Source organism: Barbus barbus (genome assembly GCF_936440315.1).
Source record: "Barbus barbus genome assembly, chromosome: 21".
NCBI lineage: Eukaryota > Metazoa > Chordata > Actinopteri > Cypriniformes > Cyprinidae > Barbus > Barbus barbus.
The window spans coordinates 5570992-5595354 of NC_136749.1; the positions used below are offsets into that span (position 1 = coordinate 5570992).

The 24363-nt window shown below is 35.3% G+C and overlaps 1 protein-coding gene across 1 annotated transcript; it reads right to left on the reverse strand.

Annotated features, from left to right (window-relative positions):
• Positions 1-15224: 15224 nt before the first annotated feature.
• Positions 15225-23738, reverse strand: LOC306887468 (sorcin-like). Its single transcript, XM_079445210.1, has 8 exons — positions 23612-23738; positions 18799-18867; positions 18515-18584; positions 18347-18390; positions 18031-18178; positions 17258-17371; positions 16605-16663; positions 15225-15997 (listed from the first exon to the last, which is right to left on the reverse strand). Exons 1-8 carry the CDS (start codon positions 23651-23653, stop codon positions 15971-15973), a joined length of 573 nt encoding a protein of 190 aa, XP_079301336.1. The 5' UTR covers positions 23654-23738; the 3' UTR covers positions 15225-15970.
• Positions 23739-24363: the final 625 nt, after the last annotated feature.

Consider the following 24363-nt stretch of genomic DNA (forward strand, 5'->3'; position numbering starts at 1 on the left):
GGTTAAACTGAGCGGCTGATATGTGTCATTACTGTTTGCTTTCAACATCCCAATTTCATCAGAGTAAAAAAGACTGCCTAATATGTGCCTTAGTTCACCACAAAATGAAATTATGATTTATTGCAGATATTTTTCTATGGAACACAAAAAGGAAATATTCTGAAGGATCTTTTTGTGTTGAATGTTTAATCTGTGAGAGAAATAATCACCCTAATTTTTTTTTTTTTTTAATAAAACAAATTATGTTCATTAAAATAATATTTTCATGCACTGTGTGTTCCATGCATGGTGCTGACAATCCCAAGAACATGGCGTCAATGGTAAATTATAGCAAGTTGGGAATTTAAAATAAGTGTCAGAACACAGGGAGAAACACAGAGGTAAGTGGGCAAAACAATGGCTTTATTGAGAGGAGATACGGAGCAGCAGACTGAAGATGAGTACAATGCAGATGTAACTGTTCTAAGTTTTTTAGCTTGCAGTATCAGGTGTTTGTCATTTGCATGAGATCTGAGGGAACACTGGAGCAGTGGAGAACGGGAGCAATGGAGCATCTAAAGGTAAGTGAACACGGGTAAGTAGCAGGGTAAAGAGTCAGGCAAAGTTAGCAATGCAAACTGTAGACCAGACGATAAGGGAGTGAGAGGAGTGAAGGGATATAGGGAGCTTAATGAGCTGCGAAAGGTGCAGGTGATTAGAATTCCGGTGATTGGGATCTGGTGTGCGTTGGGACTGATGACTGTGGTGACAGCTGTGACTGAGACTCCTTGACAATAGGTTAATTGGCTGGTTTTAAGTCAGATTTCAATCTGTTTTTAACCTGAAAGTGAAACTTGTCACAATAAATAATAAAGTGGCTCATCACAACTCTTTAATTCACAACATTCACTCCTCCCACCGGCAGGAATTGTAGGTTGGAGGAGTGAATGTCCAGCGCTCTCTCCACCCTCAATACCACGACTGAGGTGCCCTTGAGCAAGGCACCGAACCCTCAACTGCTCCCCGGGCGCCATAGCATAAATGGCTGCCCACTGCTCCGGGTGTGTGTTCACGGTGTGTGTGTGTTCACTGCTGTGTGTGTGCACTTTGGATGGGTTAAATGCAGAGCACAAATTCCGAGTATGGGTCACCATATTTGGCCGTATGTCACGTCACTTTCACTTTCACTTGTCACTTTAAGTAATGAGACAAGAGTAAAAACCCCTACAGTTTGGTAGTTTGCTGGTAACCTGTAAACATACAGTTAATTTATAACATTGTCAGCAGTGTTGTGCAAATTGGATTTATACAGATGTTTTGAACGATATGCAACTTTTTTTCATCATATATTATTGAAAGCTTAAAATCGCAAAATTCATCCTTTGAAAACCGTTTTGAAATCGGATATTGCGTCACCATAGAAATGGTTCTTTAAAATCTTTTAGCGAGCTCCTCCCCCTTAGTGGGAGGTGTTATATTCCAAATATATTACAGTCATAATATAGAATCAAAACTTTTGATAATCTTGACAAAATACATATCATAGGAAAGGTCTGAGTCTCAAGATTCCATATTTGGTGGTTATATTCTGATTGGAGTAATACTGAGAGAGAAATTGATGCATTTGTTACAGAAAAGTACATAAAAAATTCAATGGTATTTGAATGGCACCCGGTGGCTGTTTGTGGTATAACGCCTAAACAAAATTGCATAGTAACCTCAATTTTTATCAACTTTTGGAACACAACTTATTTAGACATATGGCTTTAATTTTATGCCAAATTTGAATTAAAACATATTTTGTAAAATATTTATTTTATATAATATATAATAATAATAGTACCGTACATGTTATTTACAGTCAATTTAAACTTTTAGAACTTTTTTTACTTTCATTTTTTTAAATTATTTCACTTCTGCAATAATCTGCTTATTGTCTTCTTTAAAAAGAGACCAAGCTTATTATAACAACTTTCAAGTCTGTTTTCAAGGGGGGGGCAGTTAAGTGGTTAATAAAAACTAAGATCATCTTACAGTCTCAGTCTATTTTAGTACTCATTTTTCAATGCTGTGTTAGGCTCCACTCCCAGCCTCGTGTTTCTTCTTTTTCTTAATTACTAGGTCTTACAATACTTCCAATACTCTTTGAAAAAGTTTGTGATTCCTCCAGCTGTGGTGTGGGACCTAGCAATCTAGTCTACCCTCCTTCGCAATTCTGTTTATGTGGCGGACACATGAAGTCTGAATCACCATCACTCTATGACCCTTTCCTTTTTGTCTCGCTGTCCCTTCTCACTTCCTCTTCCCTGGTCTCAGTGCACTTGTCCTGTGCTAGTACAGCAGCCAAAGCACAGAAGGTTCCTGTGGGTAAGCAAGCATGGGTTTTTGAAGTGATTTCTCACTTAACACACAGGGAGTACATCAGGCATTTGGTCTGAAGAGCTCAAAACCTTCATCCTCTGCAGGCTTCTGCCTCGGGTTTCTGCTCTACCGCACCACATGATCTGGTGACTGTACATATAACACTCCTGCTCTTTGAACTGAGCTCTACTTCTATGACCTTCATACTTCCACGTTTTCACTTCCAATCAATCTTAGCTTTTGTGCCAAGTGATGTTTTAGCAACATGCTTTCAACATAGGTTATTTTTTACATGGGTATTTTTTTTAAGTTTGAGGGGTAAACAAAAGGCAAAAATAACAATAATACATGCATAAATAATAGGGGCCATCTTTAGATCACTCGAAGTTTTGGAAATACTAAGAATTTTAACAAAAATTTAAAAGAAAAATAAAAGGACTGAACTCACCATACACCCCTCAGATCAAACATCATCTGCAATTAACTATATGCACAGAAAGTGTTCCAAATGGAATTCCCCTTCTCTTATTAAAGGGGCAACATCCATTGTTGTAAGTTAACACAACAAAGAAAGTTGGGGGACACAACTTTTTATATATATATATATATATATATATATATATATATATATATATATATAATAAATTTGTGTTCATAATCCTATATATAAAGACTGAAAGAGTTGTCAGAATCTCAATGGTGTTGTTGAAGTCATGCAACCATGGTGTAGTTTGTTTTTAGCCTATGTTTAGTTTTTTTGTATTTATGCCAATCATATTTAGGTTTCAAAAAGGTTGTGTTCATTTGTGAATATTATCATGATGAAAAATCAAGTAAACAATCATAAACGTTTGTAGGACCTTATTTTCTGCAATCATTTAAAAGTGGAAAATTGGGGTACAAAATACATCATCACTGCAGTACTCGATTACTGAGAAATTGCTAATCATTTAGATAAGCTCAATTTCTGTGATCAGCTATGCACAAAAAATACAAGTGCAGCTATTTCTTGTTCTCCTCATCCTTGTTTGGATATTGTTTGAGAAAGAATTTTACAGTGTTTAGTCTTAATGCTTTAGATTCTATATTTTGCAACCATACAATAGAATATAGTGGGTTTGAAATGGGCACATGCCACAGACCTCCCCTATTCCATGTTTAATTGACAGCTACAAATGCAATTTCTTTATTATCCCCGTCTTGGTAGCTTTTCACAGGGAGATATGTCTTTGAAGATAAGCATTTGCTTTAGCTTTAATGATATGCTGTCTGAGCCTCACTTCAGTTAGCTTCCTTTCCAAGATATGAACAAAACAATGAATTAGCCAGGCTTGTTGCCTTCAGTTTGAGCAGTTGAAAAACCAGCTTTGACACACTTCAAGCAGGAAGGAAACCAGAGAGCACCTGACAGTTTATGCTATTGTTTGATGACTGTCAGAGGTTGCTTTTGCTTCGCTCAAATTGGATTCCGTCTCCTGGACTGAATTATCAAATGCTGAGGGGAGGATTAATAAATCATGGAGCTGTTTTCTCTGCGGTGTTATGATTATTTCACAAACAGAATGGCTCCTCTTTGCTAGTCATGCTGTCTGTTTTTGTTCTGTATTCATCTTCCTTCACTGAATTTCATGCATTTTCTTCTTAGCCTCATTCCAAATGCTCAGGTGCAAAGAAAGAAGGTTTGTGAAGAATCTTGGGAGTTTTTCTAAAGCTGGTGTCATTTCACCATGATCTGACTTGATATGTATCTGGCTGATACAAGTCCTCAGTAGAAGGGAAAAGCACTTGTCCTGGCATACAGCGTCTCCCAGTGTTCTTATACATGTAATAAAACCCAGAGGTCAATCAACTGCAGCACAAGAGAGACAGAAAAGGAGGAAATGGTGCATATTCACAGATTTCTTAATATTTTATTTATTCCAGCTGTTTGATGTTAAATTGGCTCATAGGGGAAGATGCTCTCCCTATATACAGAACAGACACACATGCCATACATATTAGCTGATTTGAGCAACATACTACATAAACAGTGTACAGTTCACACACGAGGCGGCAACTATCAAAATATTGTTCATCAAATACAACATGTTTTAGATGAGACAAACCAACTAATACCACAGCATCCCAGAATACATCCCAGCAACTCCATTGCTAATACTGTGTGTGTGTTCATGCTGCTCCATTAATAGTGCTGTTACTTCCTGGAGCATGATGTCCTTAAAAAACTGGCATTTGTTAGTTAATTGTGTAATCAAAATACTAACAGAGATTACAAATTAAAACAACATTCACTAGGAATCCTGTTTTGTTTGAAACTTTTCAATATTTATTTGAAAGAGCACTATTTATTATTAAATAGTTTTTAATTTTAAAAGGTTGTACATGACATCAAGGGACAATATCCACTCTAAACAAAGTGATTTATTTAGTCAAATCTTCACTTAGTTGCTATGGAATAATAGATAAAAAATGGACTTATACACCCCTGGTAAAATGCATCCGGAGAATATAATTTACAGAGCATCTGCAAAATATTGTTGTTGTTTTTTTAATATTACGCTTGCTGAGAAAAAGGAGACTCATCTTGCAATTGTTTTAGACACAAGTGATCACTGGAAAATGCAGATTTGATTTTGAACAAACTGGTCTGACAGAAAAAAGGACTGCTTTCTGCTTTCCCAGTAAGCCAAAAAGGATGAAATCACTACGCTCTACCAACTCAGTAATCCGCATGCCATCCACACTTTTCTGAGTAAGCCACCTAGTGGATAACTTCAACTTCTCTCTCCACATTGTGTCTGCTAGTGTTCTCTTAAAAAATGATAACATAAATGTTTGTGTGTGTGTGTGTGTGTGTGTTTACATTAACATTTTACCTTTAGTCATTTAGCAGACGCTTTTATCCAAAGCGACTTACAAATGAGGACAATAGACGCAATCAAAACCAACAAAAGAGCATTAAATTGCAAGTCATATGATAAATACATAGGCATATATATATATATATATATATATATATATATTAACACACAGGTAAAAGTGGTGATGACAATAGTTCCTGCTCAAGGAGGTATACAAATTTCTGTAAAATGCTATGCAGATGCTGTGATGTAAACTAAAGGCTGTTGACTATTCAGGAGCGCCAACTTTGTGGCAAAGTCACTATTTTCTGAACCTGCAGAAGTACAGAATTTACATTCACAACAGTCTATTTGGCATAAGAAATTATCCTGGTGAAGACTGGTGCACAGATTCTGATGTCACATTCACCACCTCCATATTTCAGTGTAGAATCTTGAGTGTAGATCCCTTCTTGTAAACTCAGATATGTGAATTCAGGCTGCAATTAAATAACCACGTGCCCTTATAGTTTTTGTCAAAAAACAGTAGGTAATTCGACCAGGAATTTTTATGTAACGCCAGTGTTGGGAGAACATATCTGACACTCTTGATTCGAATGCCAATGAAATCACGACTTATTATCAACAGACAAATAAACAAAACTAAACAAGAAGCATGTAGATGCATATAAAATGATTTAAATTATACTTCAGTGTATGTATGTGTGGTGAACATCTCCAGAAGGATCAGATCATAACCATAAACCCCATCAAAACCCTGCTCTGTCTTTCTCTCTCTCTCTCTCGCTTTCCTTCTGCTCCTCCTTCTCTCATTAAAATGGTGAGCTATGGCTTCTAATTAAATCCCACTTGAAAAGTCTGAAAAGTTAGACTCAGATTGATTCAAATTTGCATTTCTGAATAGGGTCTATTGCTTAAAGAATTAATAAATTGGCAAAAACCAGCCCCTTCTAAACCAGAAAATCCATAGCTCCAACAAAAATAGAGAAAAGAAATTACCCAACAAAGTAAACAAATCTTGTTTGTTGAGGGAAGCCTGCAGAGACCAAAAAAGAAGCACCCTGAGCTGTCTAATTCCTTTAATATTCTGTTTTTATATCTGTCACAATATGTGAAAAGGTTATATTTAAGGCAATGAACTGCTTCAGGCATAATGTAAAATAAAGAGTGAAACTCAAAGTGAACTTCTAAAAATTTAAAACAATAGAAGCGCTATGCTACATTTCTGCTGCATTACTTCATTACATATATGGTTATTAATAAGAAAGAAAGAAAGAAAGAAAGAAAGAAAGAAAGAAAGAAAGAAAGAAAGAAAGAAAGAAAGAAAGAAAGAAAGAAAGAAAGAAATATTTTTTTTTCAAAGCTATTCTTTGTATATTTTGTCCCTCTAGCTAGAAGTTAAAAAAATGTAAATCCAATCAAATAATGTCTTCAATAAAGAAATTGTAAAATCACAGCTGATATCATTTCTAATTCAAGTTATGAATTCTAATTTCTCATTCACATTGAAAATGACAGGTTTCCTGGTTAGCATGAGTTTATTACCCCTGCTGGTATTTGCTACAACTACATGCAAAGAACATTTTTCTCCATTGGTTGCTATACTAAGAAAAATAAATCTATGTTTTGAAGAAGCAAAATGTTTTGTGTGGAGTGAGCAGAGGACTGTATAAGAAATGTACAGTAACTGGACACAGGGCTGCAATGACTGCAGACCATACAGTATGAGCCACAGACCTTATATAGCATTCATTAAAATGATACGACCAGTAAAGCAAGAAAAAAAAATATATAGCCTCTCCGCCTTGGTCACACAACTCCTGCAATACATAAAAACAATCTAATGTTCAAACAACATCAGTCAGCCCTATACCACTACACCTAAAATATCTAGCACAAAACATACATAAATAACCCTGAGAAGCCAAAAAGTGACATGCAAACAGGGAAAGAAAACAAAATATATATTTCTAACAAAATAATTTCAATAGCAATAATAACAAAGCAAAAAAAGCAAAGAAGACAAAAAATAATCAGAAAAAAAAGTAGATTTAGAAAAAATGTATTCAATCCCTCTTGGACATAAAGGCTAGATTACTTCTCCAGGGTGACAGAGCATAGAAAAAAAACATGAAAACCAGTCTGGAATACAGACATCATTGGGCATTAACAACACATGACATTAATAATGCATTCAGCCGATACTTTTATCCAAAGCAACCTACAGTAGATTTGAGATATTTTCATTTATTATTTCAGTTCATGCATTCCCTAAGAATCAAACCCACAACACTGGCGTTGCCAACTCAATGATCAACTGTTCGAGCAGGAACCCCAACATCACACACCAACACTGTAAAAAATTGTGCTGTTAAATAACAGTAATTTACTGGCAGCAGAGTTGCCAGTAATGTACTGTTAATTTACAGCCCTATACCATTAATTTACAGCTCTTCATTTTTACAGCATGTTACTGTTATTCTACCATGGAAATTTTCTCTGCTCCAATTGCTTCAAACAGTTCGAGTTTAAAATACTAGTATTCATACAGTGTTAGTGGATTCAAATGAAATACGTTCACATTACTGAGAAGAAATCAAGCGTAGCTTTAGTTCTGGCAGGCCACGTTAGTCAAGCTCACGTCAGCTGATCCCCATCTACCTATAGGAATACGACACCTATCTAAGCATCCATATATAAGGTCCGTCAGTATTATCCGCAGTTTTCGCATTGCTCAATAGCTAATTACCTTCCTCCATCCCCAAGTCCTCCTCTATCAGTCAGGATACAGCCTTCAAAAATTCAGCCTTTGACAAATTCAAAAATGTGTACGTAAAATGATTGAACTTTAACAAATCTGCAATACTTTTGTTGGTTCTGTTCTGTTTACCCTGGGGGGTTATCGCTGCTCTCATCCATGCTAGGCTGCATGGATGCACAGAGAGTTCTTGCCCAGAACAGAACCATACCGCCAATCCAAACCATATGCTAATTGTCAGTCATCTTTGATGATAGCGGTCCTGACAGAAATATTTCTTAGTATAAAACTGCAAACACTTTAAATTAGGGGTGGGCGTATCGATCCTAATATCGATAGTATCGATACCAACGTTGGTATTGGTATCGGATCGATACTAGCCTGATAAGATCGATACTTTAGGTTAATTTTTTCTCCTATACACGTAATAACATTGCTTAATACATACAACAAAGTGTAGACATGTCTGGGTGCATATGCCGCTCTTTTCACATCTCTTATGCAAACATTGCTGCTCCTCTCCTGCTACGCTGTGTTTGGTTGTCATGCCATCACGTGACTCAGCGTCTCCGAGCGCGAGCGGATACAGTGAGAGATGGAACGGAACTCCGAGCTAGAAAAGAAATGAAAAGGAGAGGAAGGAAATTCTTCACATAGTGCATATTATACCTGTATACCGAATTTGTCCTTTTTATACAGTATCACTGTAAGGTGTGGACTGAGTTTAGCTTTTTAAAATTATTTCTTAATTCTTAATTTCATTAAATTTTCATTATAATGGTTTTCTATGGGAGTAAAATGCTTAACATGTTGTTTAGCATGTTTGCATATATATTCTGGTCTCAGCTGCTTGCAACATATTATATTTTATTAACAAGCTGTATACCGAATTTATATTAAAAATATAAATGTTTTTATATTGCAATTAGAGAAAATGAAATTCAGCGTGTTGCATTCATGTTCTGGGTTCATCTGCTTACCTGTACATGCATAGTAGGCCTATATATTTTTATAAACTATACCGAATTTGGCCTTTTCATATCACAGTTTTGTTTTATTGCGATAAAAAACAAATATTACAGTATGTATAAAATAAACAGAAAATACAGTACGTACATAACATACTAAAATCCTTTCATAATATACAAATAAACAAGTTATGGTTTAATAGTTCTTTTTCATATCAATGTCTTCATTCAATAAGCCACTTACGTTAAACTTTTCTTTATAATGTTTTTTTTATGGGAGGAAAATGTATAATGTGAAAACTTTGAGCGTTGCTTTCATATTCTGGGCACATCTGCTTACTTGTATATCTAGTTTGCAACATTAATAAGGTGTATACTGAGTTTTGTCTTTTAATATTACGTTCTTAATTTATTAAGCCACATTAATTATTTTTATAACTCTTTTCTTTGGGAGGAAAAGACTTAACATGAAACTGTTTATTGCTTTCATATTCTGGGCTCCTCTGCCTGCAAAGTCCTTTTAGAAAGGCAAATAATATCCACGTAGCTTTAAGGTGAATATAATATTAGTCATATCAACATTAGTATTGTTATTTTTTTTTAATTGTTGTTGGTCATTTAAATTTATGTTTTTTTACATGACAAGTATCGGAATCGGTATCGGTATCGGCGATACTGGCCCTGTATTTACTTGGTATCGGATCGATACCAAAATTTGCAGTATCGCACACCCCTACTTTAAATAACTAAAAACATGTTTTTAACTCAAATCATTGCAGTTCATCCTCAGCTATAGCACACATCCATGTGCTGAAGTACTTAACAAAATGATCATCGCTGCTTAAGTAACTGCACATTTACTGACTTTAAATAAAGCAGCAGAACATCAGTGTTTGTGGCTCATAATTGACTGAAGCACAGGCTCTACTCTCCAGCACAATGGTGACCCACAAAACTACATTACACTTACTCTTGTACAAAAACACATTAAAACAAACAAACAAAAACAAAACAACATTAATACAGTTCAGTTAAATATTTACTCTCCTTATCAGTTCATGACTTTGCATAACTGTTTTCTGTGGACCTTCACTAATATTTCAGTAAAAATAACTTTTTCGTTTGGTTAATCTGACTGTTACGTTTTACAGTAAATTGCTGTTTTTCCTTGAATTAACGGTAATCTTGTAAGTAACTGTTTTTCTACGGTTTGTTGCCATAAATTAAGTACAGTTTATTGCTGTTAAATTACATTTCATGCTGGGTTTTTTTCTTCTTACATCTTTAACCCTTTAAACCCCACAGCAAAATCCTCAGTTATAAATGAACACTTATGAGTGCACACTACAGAATGTTAGAGTAATACTGAATCAGTGCTGAAGTTAATGAGATAATTCTGTGATTAGTTAAGTGATGATCGAGCATTAGTGATGAACAGATGCTGTTAACAAGCAGAATCACTGAAAGAGAAACACAAGGGGCCTCATTTATAAAATGTTGATCTTACGATCATTTATTAGATATGCGTACGTGTGATTCATAGAATGAACGTACGAACAGAAAACGGGTGCACGCGTCTCTTTCAGATGTGAAATCTATGAATCGCAAATTATCTTAAACTTGCGCAAAATTGAATGGTTTCAGCTCTCTGCCTTGTAAACGACTCCTAATTAATGTCATTAACATATAAAATATCGCCAGTCATCATAATTTAGAACAGCGAGCTGCAAGAACAGCTTACATTTGAAAAAACCTGCAGTACTCCAACAATAAAAAGTGCGTACGTCTGCTCAGACCCTGACGTGACGCTAAGCACTTTTCCACGTCAAAGACCGTTTTTATAAATATGAGCGCTGGCGTGGATTTTACACACACTCTACGATCAAATCTGAGAGTACGCACGCTTTATAAATGAGGCCCAAGAACGACAAATGACTTCAGCCACAGATGAAATCCACTGAAATAAAAAAGACATTAAATCTCCTAAATCAGCATTACTTCACACATTACTAACCAGACTGATGCTATTTCTGTCAGACGTCTACAGAAGTGCTTATTGAGAATTAACAGAGATTAAGGTATTGTTGATATTCTTGTTGTTTTGGGACACTACTATGATGAAGATCAGTGTTAGCTTTAGTTGGGCTCTTGAACCTTGACTTGACAACGTTAACTTTTCTTTGACTGTTATAAACATGTGTTTAAAAACACATTTGTTAGGGCAAAAAAGAGCCAAGACAAAATCTGTAATATTGTTAATTATGTTTTGCTAATGACACCATCGTTAAACACCATATTCACTGATTTTCTTCCAGTGTGTTTTCTCTTAAAGTGATGTTGTAAATACACACTTAAGTAAAAGAATGAGCAGGCTGTTATGAAAGTTACTTAAAAACATTACTGACAATTTAAAAAAATAAAAAAAAATAATGAAATGCTCTGAAACACACGCATCAAGAATCAGGGTATGAATCTCAACAATAGTGACAATCAACCAAAATAAACAAATCAACTCTGAACATCCCAAAACACACTACTAAAACTCAACACAAAACAAAAGCAAAAAAAAAAGCACAGAAAGAATTAGAAAACAATAAGTGGACAATTCAGTGGCATAATTTATTCATGTCGCAATGCATGCTAGGAGACATGGGTGAGTTTTGTACTGTGCTGGTACCTAGCATGCATTGCAGCATGAAGTTTTGACTCACCATTGTTGAGATTCATTGTGGAGTTGTCTAATCATCCTCTGATTTTTCTTTTCAGTTGATTTCATCTAAGGCTGTGGCTGTTTGTCAGTTGTAGTTTCATTTCTTGCTCTTTTCTTTGGTGAATCTGCTTGTTAACAGCAGCTGTTCATCATTGGCTGAAATCACCCAAATAGTTTTCATTAGTGATGGTGTAATTTGCTTTTAAGCAATTGCAATGCTGTTTAACAGCAAACATTTGTGCATTGCTGAATTAAAAGTTTGAGGTAGCAGATTAGTTTACACTTTCTTCTCATAAATCATTTGAATGAACATCATGAAGGCGTCTCTGTTTGGTTCGTTGACGGACATTCAGCCATAACCGAACTGTGAAAAAAGTCCTGTTAAACAAATGCCACCGTAATGTTTAAATATTGGAGAAAAGAAAAGTAAAATTAGCTCAGGCTTTTATACATGAAGACTTATCATATGATCCTCAACAGTGGTGACAATAATTTTTCATACTGCAGTGCATGATGGGAGTTTTTACTATAGTGTTAGCCAGCATGCATTGCAGCACGAAGCATTTTGTTGATTGTCATCATTGTTGAGATTCATATGCTGGTTCGTGATGTCTGCGTGTGTCTAATTAGGATAAGAGTTCAAATAGTTATATGCATTATGTACATTAGGTTTAAAATGAATTTATTAAAGCTATTAGACCAATATTTACCTTGCATGCTGTACTTTCACATGGTTGACTCAAAACAGATACATGAAACAATGTTGCATATAATCACTAATCAGGCCAGCGCCAGATGATTATGTAGCCACATAAAAACAGCTAACAGCTGTTCATTGTAGAGTACTGACCTCTCGGCTTTACAACAGCATATGCATTGCTGCAGCGACAGAACTAACACAGGAGTCAAGAGCCCAACTAAAGCAAACACTGACCTCCATGATAGTGGCATCATTTTAACCAATAAAACAACATCTGATCCTCTGTAATTCTCAACATCAGCACGTGTTCATCACTAATGCACAATCATCATTTCATTAGTCACTTAATTATCTCATTAACTAACTTTTTGACGACTTGGGATTTGACTTGAGACTCGCTTGTGACTTGAAAGAAATGACTTGGTTCCTCCTCTGGTGAAATCAGCTGCTGGGTTCATGGGTGGAATAAACATATGGCAGGACTTTCACTTTCTGACCCCTGGACTATCCACCTCTGTCTGTAATATATCTGCTTGTTTTACACTCTTTGGCCACCAGGTGGTATTCTGAGCAAATGAAGCCTCCAGAAATAAACCCTTTTGTGAACCACTTAGCTGAAAAGCTGAAAGCTTCATTTCACCATCACTAGTGTTCATTCTCTCTGTCAAGACGGCTATATTGGTAAACTCATGTAGGGAATAGTGAACGAGGTGTAGGGTGTGATTTGAAACACAGCCTCTGAGTGTCGAAGCTGAGCGCTTTTACTTCACAGGACTGCAGAAGGATACTTTATCGAAAGCAACAAATATTACCCAGAATGCATTGTTTTTTTAATGGGATTTTACTGTTGTAATGAAAAAACAGGATGTTACTGTCAGAATATGTCCGTTTTTTACAGAATTTGTTTTAGTGATCTGTTTCGTCACTGCATTAGCTGTGGTTTAAGTATGCAAGGGGAAATTCCACTTGCAGCAGGATCCTGTGTAAAACGCAACTGAAAACCATACTTGAGTAAAAGTATAGATACCTTAAAGCAAAAATGACTCCAAGTTACAAGTCACCAGTTCCAACATGATTTGAGTAAAAGTCTTAGGGTATCTGATTTTAACAGTAGTTAAGTATTTTACTTGTACTGATTGAAGCCTCAAACATGCACTTGTCCTTAACACCTAAGAGACATGCCAGCAAGACATGAAAAACAAGAAATTGCTCATTTGTCAGGAGAGCAATCACATCTATCTTCTAAAATCAGAATAAAAACTGAGCACCTCAAAACTGCAATAAAACAAGGTCGAAATAAGAGCCTCTTAAAGTCTACAAACACTGAAGAAGAAGGCTGGAAAAAGAAAATGAATCTTTGTGTTCTGACTTCTCCAAAAGCTAAATGTGGTCAATTAAGTAGATGTGACTGTGGGTTGGTAGCATAGGTGACCTGCCCTGTAAATAAAGGCCCACATAGCACAAAAGCACAAAAAAAATGCATTACAGAGATGCACAAAGCTGGAAAAAGCAACACAATCATTGCTGAAGACCTGGATGTCCATGAATCCATAATCAAATTCTTAACTGTTGCTCGAACAACATTGGGGGAAAAAATTGTAAATAACGATTATTGGAGTGTTTTACAAGAAAATACTAATTCAGTCTTTTCACATAAAAAACAACAACAACAAACCATTAATGAATAAAAAAACATTAATGTTCCTTGACATTTCTTTGTAGCAATTTGTGAAATTTATAAGCAATTTCTGATTGAAATTTGTTTCAAAGTAACTCCTACACCAATTTTTTTTATTTTCTCAGCATAGGAGAGCACACCCTGCAAAGATCACACAATGGGCAATCCAGCAAGAGGTGAGAAAGACATACTAGAAGTTTTTGTTCATATGTCCACTGTTGGAAAGTCTGAACTGAACTAAACAGGAATGGGGTACATGAAAGAAAAGCACTGCTGTGTGGTTTTATTGAGACGTGTCTCATGTTTGCCCGCAACCTCAAAAACCTGCCTAGGAAAATGTTTTGTGGACGTCAACCTTTTTAGAGAGAAAAGACCACTGCACACCAACACCTAAACCTGTTCCCAACTGCGAAGCATGGTGTAAACATCATAGGCTAGCACTGCTTTGGTGCATTAGGGCCTGGACACTTGCTTTGTCACAATTATTTAAAGAACAAAAGATTCAAAACCGCATCAGTGCATTTTACAAGAGAATGTTAGGACCACAGTTCATGATTCAAGCTTTAAAAATGTTGGGTGATGTAACAAGACAATGACTTGAAGAAATTTAAATGTTTAAAAACTAAAATGTCTAAATTAGAGGCTTGTATTATAACTGAATTTGAATACCATAAATTAAACGTAACATCTGGATGAACAATGTGTTTAAAATAACGCATTTATTTCATTATTTGCAATCTCACCTCTTTGATTTCCAAATGAAGAACTGGTTATACACATTTCTCAATAATGAGTGCTATTTTTGTTTTATTTCACACTGTATACAACAGCAGGTTTCTGTGCACTAAAGTGTCAATCATTTTTCTACTGCATACCCTAACCACATTCTTCTTTGAAATGTTTTGTCCCTCAAATTCCCACCAGCAAACCACAAACCATACTGCACACCTTCACAGTCCAATCACTTGATTTTTAGACATAAGCTAATTTTTAGTGGGTTTGCATTCTGGAACTGACTAACTGGTCTGTCAAATCGATTGTTGGAAAATACAACTACATGAAGTTTTTTAAAAGTGTTAAGAAATGCACATAACCAATAGTAATACACAGAAGAAGAAAAAAAATCTCAGAACAAAACTCACACATTCATATCTGTGTGCACATTTAGTCTGTGTAAAGAACTTGTCACACAAGATGTAACTACTGGAAGATAGGTGTTCTGTTGCCATTTATTAAGTCAAACAGGGAATGGTGTGTTATTTAAAAATAATTCATTGAGTGTACATGAAAATATACTCAAACAGATCTCACTAACATTTCAAACAGTCATTGCACAGAGTCAAAAAGTAAAGCAGACACAAGTGTCAAGAATTATTTGGCGATATATAATAAAACATGACTTCCAGTTAACAGCACTCACACATGGATCTGAAGTTTAGCACACCTCACATTAACAAAGTATTCATTACTGACCGCGTCAAATTAAGACATTAACACACACATGAATCCATAATCAAAATTCTTAACTGATGCTACTCGAACAACATTGGAGGAAAAAACTCCATAAGTGGGATGCTGGTTATGGTGATATACTATAATATTGTCGCTGTAATCTGCTAAATGTGACTGTAAGGCATTAGGATATTATAAACATTAATATAATGGATTTATGTATAGCTGTTTTGATACAATTACTTGATATAGAATATATGTTCAATTTTGAGTGGATAGACTATAAATGTCATTGGTGCAGAGGCATTCCGTACTTAGTCATATGAATAATGCAATAGTGCAATTGCAAACAATATTGTTTAAATGCATGTTTTATATAAGTACTACAATATTGGCAAAGTATGACATGAAAGCACATGTAAGTAAATTGTTAAAAGTTATAAAAATGAAAATTATACATTTTTTTTTATTCGTGGATCTTTGCATGAACCCAGAGGCTTCTCTCAGATGCTCATGGTGCACTGGATGAACTGTGAAAAGAGATGCAGAAAAATAAATCAATCTATAACTGCATAAATTCACATATTAGAGGCTTACATTATAAATGTAAAACTTAATAATGAGTGCACTTTTTCCCCACACTGTGTACAACAGCAGTATGCCCCCCCACACATTCATTGACCACATCCTTTGTCTCTCAAACTCCCACCAGCAAACCTACAGTCCATTTCGCACACCTGATTTTGCACATTAGCAGTTTAGGGACCACATAAACAATAAAGTATGCTGGTGAATAATGTAGAAATTTGAGCCTTGCAATGTTTTATTCCTACCAACAGCATATTATTACTATACAGCTTTACCATGATTATATCACATCAGAATAGTCTTTCTGTGGTCCCCATCCAGTGAGTTACTACTGTAACCGAGGCCCACTATTAGCCTTTGTCCAATGATTCTAACGATTATTTAAGAATACCTATTTAGTCTTTTGTTTTATTTGAACTAATAGCATGTTGATTTACAGATTACATTGTACTTATTTTGGATTTTTTTTTTTAAATAAATTACATTCTCTTGCCCTAAGCAACAGTTTTTCTTCAGTATATTATGTTCTGTAATGTTTTGAGGACTTACATCATCGTATTGAAATGACGCCACTCCCTGTTGTGCCTGGTCCCTCTTTCTGAACACATCTGATCATGAGACAAACACATTACAATTGTTCACTTAATTAAAACAATGCTGGTGAAAGTCAAATTATCATTAGGGTAATCTGGAACACCTAAACTTTGAGTTTAAAAATCACATGCACTGACAGCCCTTGATCTTGACCACTCCAGAGAGCGGTCATTTGTTAGCTGGAAGTGTGGAGATGACAATACATTTCCAAAGTGTGTAAAATGAATAAGTAAATAAAAATGTGTCCCAGATTACACTAAAGCCTGTTGCACATACTCTATGAGTATCTGTGTAACTTCAGATTATTTCAGCACTAACAACAGGAAAATAAAAACCGCTCTGCAGGTTTACGCTCTATTTAAGGGTTGTCCTTCATGTACATATGATTTCATAAGGATCAAGTTTGTAGCAGATCAATTACCCCCTCCCCAAAAAACATTTTTTTTTATTTCCATTATTTAAAATAACTTAATTTCGTCTGTTAAACAGAAAACCCACACAGTATGTGGAACAGGCATAATTCAACCTAATAGTTCACTAAATGGAAAGCTCCATTTACAATCAGAATTTAAGGAGACAAAAAAATCATTACAATTTTTCATACTTACCAGTCAAGCTCCTCAGTTTGACGCAGCAAGCGACATAATCATCAAATGAGATCTTCCCATTAGAGCTGTAACGCTTAATTATGCAGTTCATGCCCTGAGGACTCAGCCTGTACCCTGCAAACATGACACACCATGACCTTTGAAAACACATTAATACGTTCCATTTAAACCTCTTGCCACTAATTAGCCAGATGGAAATCAAACGGCATCCACACTGTTTTTGCATTCTTGTCAGGAAGCACAAATAAAAATCCCTAAAGATATTCCATTCTGTCTTTTTATTCATTCATCCACAGCCCTGCTAAAGGAAGACCTCGGATCTAGCAGTAGGGCTGATGTATTCAGACATCACATTAACCAAAGTCTTTACGAAAATACTGTTACCATAGATTTTCTATATGATTATATAGAGCATGACTACGCTACATTATCACTGCTTTTCAAATGCTCTCTGTTCAGCTCAAAGAATATGGATTGAAGTCTATACTATAGTTTAGGGACCAATTACTAGTTGCTTATTAGCATGCAAACTATTAACATATTGGCTGTTTATTAGTACTTATGGAGCACATATTAATGTCTTATACTACATGACCATATTTTAGTTCCCTTAATCCTGCCCCATACCTAAACTTAACAACTACCTTACTAACTATTAATAAGCAGCAAATAGGGAGTTTATTTCTGCCAAAGTAGTAGTTTAGTCAGTTATTGGTGAGAATTGTTCCCCAAACTAACATAAATTGAACAAATTGACTCATAAGAAGTTTTACCCATAGAGGTAATGGCTTGGCTCATTTCCTGTGGGTCAACTGTGCCACTCGCGTCCCTGTCAATGCTCATGAAGTGCTGCTTCCAGCCACTGAGCACTGCCCACAACTCCTTAAACTCATTGAAACCCATTGAGCAAGACATGTCTCTCTGGTGAAAAGCTAAGTTAGGGAAAAAAAGTTCAAGAAATGGACACAACTGATTTAGAACCAGGGTTGGCATAGTAGTAAGGTCTAATACATCCAGTGTTGAAAACCATAATACGTCTGAAACGAATCAGTGTGTCTGAAATGTCTTCAGTGTGAGTGAGAAGGATACATCGAGCATGCTGATCATCAGTCTACAAGTCTCAATGTTGAAAGCTGCAAGACAAAGATTGATTGTTACCAATCTGCAAAGTTATAAATCTACAAATACTTTCAGTTTACAATTATGGGAAATTGTGTACATTCTGCATCTCTATTAAATTAAGACAAACATTCTTACGTCTGTAGCCACCAGAGAAGTTGGCCTGAGTCAAACAAGTCTGAAGTTCCTCTGCAGATATCTGGCCATCCTAGACAAAAACATATACCTATATTTATCAATAACTCTATAATATTAATATTAGAGAAAAATGCATTTATGATTGTTCAGCAGAATGAAACGAAGTAGCATATAATGAATTTAAACTTTCTATGAGAAAGACTGATGTGTATAGGCTACTCTATGGAATCTCAGCAGAATTTCTATGCAATAACTTTTAAAGAGAAAATGAAACACCGTCTTACTTGACCAGCGACTGCAGTGAAGTATCCATACAGAGGGTCCTGCTGCTGTCCAGGGAACCCACCTGGATACTACAGAAGAACGAGGAAGGAGCTGATTTTAGTGCCATTATAAATTGCGGTAACAGGGAGAGGCACATTCTGATTAGAGAGAATGTCAATTTTAAATGCATATTTCTGCTATAAGTTTAATTTGTATACCTTTTGTATACACACAAAAAACTGCAACACTGGTACAGTAAAAACCTGTTAATTGTTTGACTTTAAGTCAAAAGTTAAAATCTATAAATGGTTTAACATTACATATAATTTTATTGTAAAATGCTGTCAAACGTAGTATTTTTAGCAACTTACAGCAATGATTTACTATAATTTAAGTTGACAAACAGTAAAAAGGTAATTCCCAGAAGTAACAGAGCTGGGTAGATTACTTACAAATTGTAATCCGTTACTGATTCCAGATTACATGACAAAAATTGTAGTCAGTAACGTAATCCATTACATTACACATTTTAGGTAATATAATCAGATTACTTTTAGATTACTTTTGATTTAACTCATTAATCACATTGATTTAAATAGCATTATCTTGTACCATAATGATGTAAAAAATGCAAAGAGTAAGAAAACTTGTTCCATTCATTGTAATATAATGTTTCATGCACTTTATATTGTAAATTACATCAAGGTTTCCCAAACTAGGGTTCGTAAAGGAACTGCAGGGGGGTTGTGTGTTTAATGAAAAGCTGACTAAAAAAAATTTTTTTAAAACTAACTCCCTTTTGAGGAAAGTCCCTTCACTCGGCGGCCATATTTGCAACGCCTTCTTAATCTTAATGAATGGGGGAATCCTGAAATCTCAAAAACTGCTTGCTGAACTCACTATTAAATTACATGTCAAATCAGCAACAAAAATCTGAAATTAATGGCCCAATGAATGTTGTTTCTTATGCTCAAATAGCATTTAAAAAGCTTATTTTTCAGCGGAATCATAACCTGCTTATACTGTGCATGTGCATTAGCTGGTCTAGTCAGGTTTCTATGGGAAATTTGGCCCTTTCATTTAGAAGGTGGGACTAATCCTACATATTGCGCATTGCAGTTTCTTCCATTCATAAGTAGGCCTATAGGAGTGAACCGCCCTTGTATTTCTATAGTCTTTGTTTTAAATAAAACAATTACTAAAAAAGATCAAATATATTTACCTGCATGCCATGTGATCATTAATCAACATCAAAGAAACCGTGAAGATGCAAATGTGATACTTAATTATTGAAATATTTATTTAAAAAACTTAAAGCAAATATATTCGGTGAATAAGGTACAGATGACAAAAAGTTTTGGAATGCCTGCATTACATGTAACTAAGAAATAATGTGAATGTGCATTAATTAATAACACATGGTTAAAAAAAAAACCTACAGAGTAATAATTCAAATAAAAAGGAATGTGTTCATCAGTAGTTGATGCAATGTTGAAACCCTTCTTAAACCTGAAATTATTTTTATCCAGTGGTCAAATGCTGTCTCTGTGTGAATGTCCACAAAACTGGACTATATATACACATATATAATATGTATATAATCGTTAGGCTATTTTAGAAAGGAAAATGCAAAAGATGAAAAAGAGAAATTAGGGAGAATTAATCATTTATGAATAATTTATTGCAATTGTGTGAATAATATGTAATCATGTAATCCATAAAAATGTAACTGTAGTCTGATTACGAGTACTTTAAAATGTCATTTACTCTAATTACAAGTACTTCATTTTTGGAATCTGACTACGTAATCCAGATTACATGTAATAGTTACTACCCAGCTCTGCCTATATGTAATGCACTACATATGATTCTTTATTAAACATAGTCTTCTTATTTTTTTAAATATTCATTTTGAAAATTAGTTTACGGTCTGTGTTACATTTTCTGTAATTAATGTTTATTGCAATGACGTAATGTCATGTGTGTTACCCTGATGGCATTTTATCTTTGTGTGTTTGACCCTGTGCAGTGTGCACACTATATATTTGAGAATCAGCTATGGCTTATGGTCAGGCTGCTTAAGATGAAATTTCATCATGTGGTTGTCTATTTTACCAACTGCATTTTAACATTACATCACTTTATAAAATATCAATATGCCATCCTGTAAACCTTGAATCACTGTTCACTGTCACCACATTTTTACAGTGAATATTTATCTATATATCTTTTTTTTTTTAAATGGTAGTGTTTAAATAACCCTGAACATGACTGAAACTCAATTAACTTAAAGTATGGAAAATATGGAAGGCAACTGTTTGGTTCCAACATTCTTAAAAATATCTTTTGATTTGAAAGAAGAAAGAAACTTCTGGAACATCTCGAGGGTGAGTAAATGATCCCTTTAAGCCTGAAGACAAGCTCTGAGTTTACATCATGCAAATAGTACTGTATACACAGTACAGCATACTTATTCTAGGTTCAGTATGTGTCTACATAATTTTGTTTACAGGTCTACACAAAGTCTGTGTGTATATACATATATACATACAGGTGCTGGTCATAAAATTAGAATATCATGAAAAAGTTGATTTATTTCAGTAATACCATTCAAAAAGTGAAACTTGTATATTAGATTCATTCATTACACACAGACTGATATATTTCAAATGTTTATTTCCTTTCATTTTGATGATTATAACTGACAACTAATGAAAGTCCCAAATTCAGTATCTCAGAAAATTAGAATATCAATTAAGACCAATGCAAAAAAATATATTTTTAGAAATGTTGGCCAACTGAAAAGTATGAACATGTACAGCACTCAATATTTAGTTGGGGCTCCTTTGGCCTGGATTACTGCATCAATGCGGCGTGGCATGGAGTCGATCAGTCTGTGGCACTGCTCAGGTCTTATGAGAGCCCATGTTGCTCTGATAGTGACCTTCAGCTCTTCTGAATTGTTGGGTCTGGCATATTGCATATTACTCTTTACAATACCCCATAGGTTTTCTATGGGGTTAAGGTCAGGCGAGTTTGCTGGCCAATCAAGAACAGGGATACCATGGTCCTTAAACCAGGTACTGGTAGCTTTGGCAGTGTGTGCAGGTGCCAAGTCCTGTTGGAAAATGAAATCTGCATCTCCATAAAGTTGGTCAGCAGCAAGAAGCATGAAGTGCTCTAAAACTTCCTGGTAGACGGCTGCGTAGACCTTGGACCTCAGAAAACACAATGGACCAACACCAGCAGATGACATGGCACCCCAAACCATCAATGACTGTGCAAACTTTACACTGGACCTCAAGCAACGTGGATTATGTGCCTCTCCTCTCTTCCTCCAGACTCTGGGACCTTGATTTCCAAAGGAAATGCAAAATTTACTTTCATCAGAGAACATAACTTTGGACCACTCAGCAGCAGTCCAGTCAAGACGCTTCTGACGCTGTCTCTTGTTCAAGAGTGGCTTGACACAAGGAATGCGACAGCTGAAACCCATGTCTTGCATACGTCTGTGCGTGTTGGTTCTTGAAGCACTGACTCCAGCTGCAGTCCACTCTTTGTGAATCTCCCGCACATTTTTGAATGGGTTTTGTTTCACAATCCTCTCCAGGGTGCGGTTTTCCTTATTGCTTGTACACTTTTTTTCTACCACATCTTGTCCTTCCCTTCGCCTCTCTATTAATGTGCTTGGACACAGAGCTCTGTGAACAGCCAGCCTCTTTAGCAATGACCTTTTGTGTCTTGCCCTCCTTGTGCAAGGTGTCAATGGTCGTCTTTTGGACAACTGTCAAGTCAGCAGTCTTCCCCATGATTGTGTAGCCTACAGAACTAGACTGAGAGACCATTTAAAGGCTTTTGCAGGTGTTTTGAGTTAATTAGCTGATTAGAGTGTGGCACCAGGGGTCTTCAATATTGAACATCTTCACAATATTCTAATTTTCTGAGATACTGAATTTGGGACTTTCATTAGTTGTCAGTTATAATCGTCAAAATTAAAGGAAATAAACATTTGAAATATATCAGTCTGTGTGTAATGAATGAATCTAATATACAAGTTTTTTTGAATGGTATTACTGAAATAAATCAACTTTTTCATGATATTCTAATTTTATGACCTGTATGTATGTATGTATGTATATATATATATATTTATTTATATAGTTAAAACCAAAAACATTATTTCTGAAGCATCTGATAAAATAAAGCCTTCCCGCAAGAAGCAGAGAAACTAAAATTATGTGCGCATAAGTTGCATATAGGAGGAACTGATACACAATTAAATGGTATAAATTCAAACAGCATTATTCAGTGAACATTAGTTGAATGAATGCATCAGAGAAGAGAAACATGTCAAATTCTCAGTGCTGTGGGTCAGGACTAGTATGAACACCATTGACCTACAGTCGTATAATCAGACACACCCAGTTCTGGTCAAGGGTTACTGTACTAATCTGCTGATTAAAACCAGCCCTGCGTCCCAATGTGCATACTATCCACCATATCTGCCCTAACTAGTATTGAACATTACTACTATCAAAGAATTTAGGATGATAGTGCGCACATTGGGACGCAGGCCTCGTGCGTTTTGTAAACCAGAGGTAACGTTAGTTAGGCAGACCAGCAACAATTAAATGCCATATTTATTTACCAACCTTCAGGACAGCTTTAAACGCCACAAAACATACTAACACTTTCCCTTTAATGCGCCCACGGTAAACCATCGTCTAACAGAATTCACAACTTAGATAACATTAAACAAGCTCATGTTCTGTATAAAACGTTCATGTACAGCGAATGAATTGATATAATTAAGAGAAAACTGCTAAATCATACCCCTCCGGCGGCCGGTGCACCGTATCCTTGCTGGTAATTCATTGTAACAGCGATTTCTTCTGGAGATTGCCCAAACCCGGATAAATCGACGCTTTATGTGTGGATTTTAAACTCCACCCTCTTCCGTAATGGGAGAGGCAAACAAACGAGAGTAAGATCTGGCTTGCACTATGGTAGTAAAACGAAGCAAATAACAAGGACACCTTCACATAAAGTGTAACCCAAATCTCTGTAAAATGTGCAATACTTTATATTTAGATGCTCATGTTATCTTTATTAAATAGGTTGTGCATTGAAAAATTAGATGGCTTACTTGTGTGAATTAGTTTTAGTTAAATTTATAACTTAAAATAAAAAAAGCTTTTATTAGGGAACACTATTCACTATTAATTAGTTGCTTATTAGTATGCATATTACTAGCATATTGGCTGCTTATTAGTAAATATAAAGCACATACTACCTTATTATACATGACCCTATACCTAAACATAACTACTACAGCTTACTATTAATAAGTTTACTGAGGGAAAACTCTTTTTATTATTATTGTGGAATACTGTTTTTATCTTAACTGGAAGAACTGTATGTAGACCTATTGCTTTTTCTTTTCTTTTTAACAACATTTTATTTACATGAATATTAATTTTGTTCTGCTTATAGATTTACAACAGCTACCAACTACAACTAATGTCCCAGAATTAGGAAGCTTAAATAAAGTTATTTTCATTTAATCATTTCATATTGATAATTTG

Coding starts and splice junctions, on each gene's coding strand:
- LOC306887468 (XM_079445210.1), bottom strand. CDS start 23,653: ATGAATTACCAGCAAGGATACGGTGCACCGGCCGCCGGAGGG. Junction 18,585..18,798: donor TCACTGCAGTCGCTGGTCAA/GTAAGACGGTGT, acceptor GTTTTTGTCTAG/GATGGCCAGATATCTGCAGA. Junction 17,372..18,030: donor CCAAGCCATTACCTCTATGG/GTAAAACTTCTT, acceptor TCATGTTTGCAG/GGTACAGGCTGAGTCCTCAG.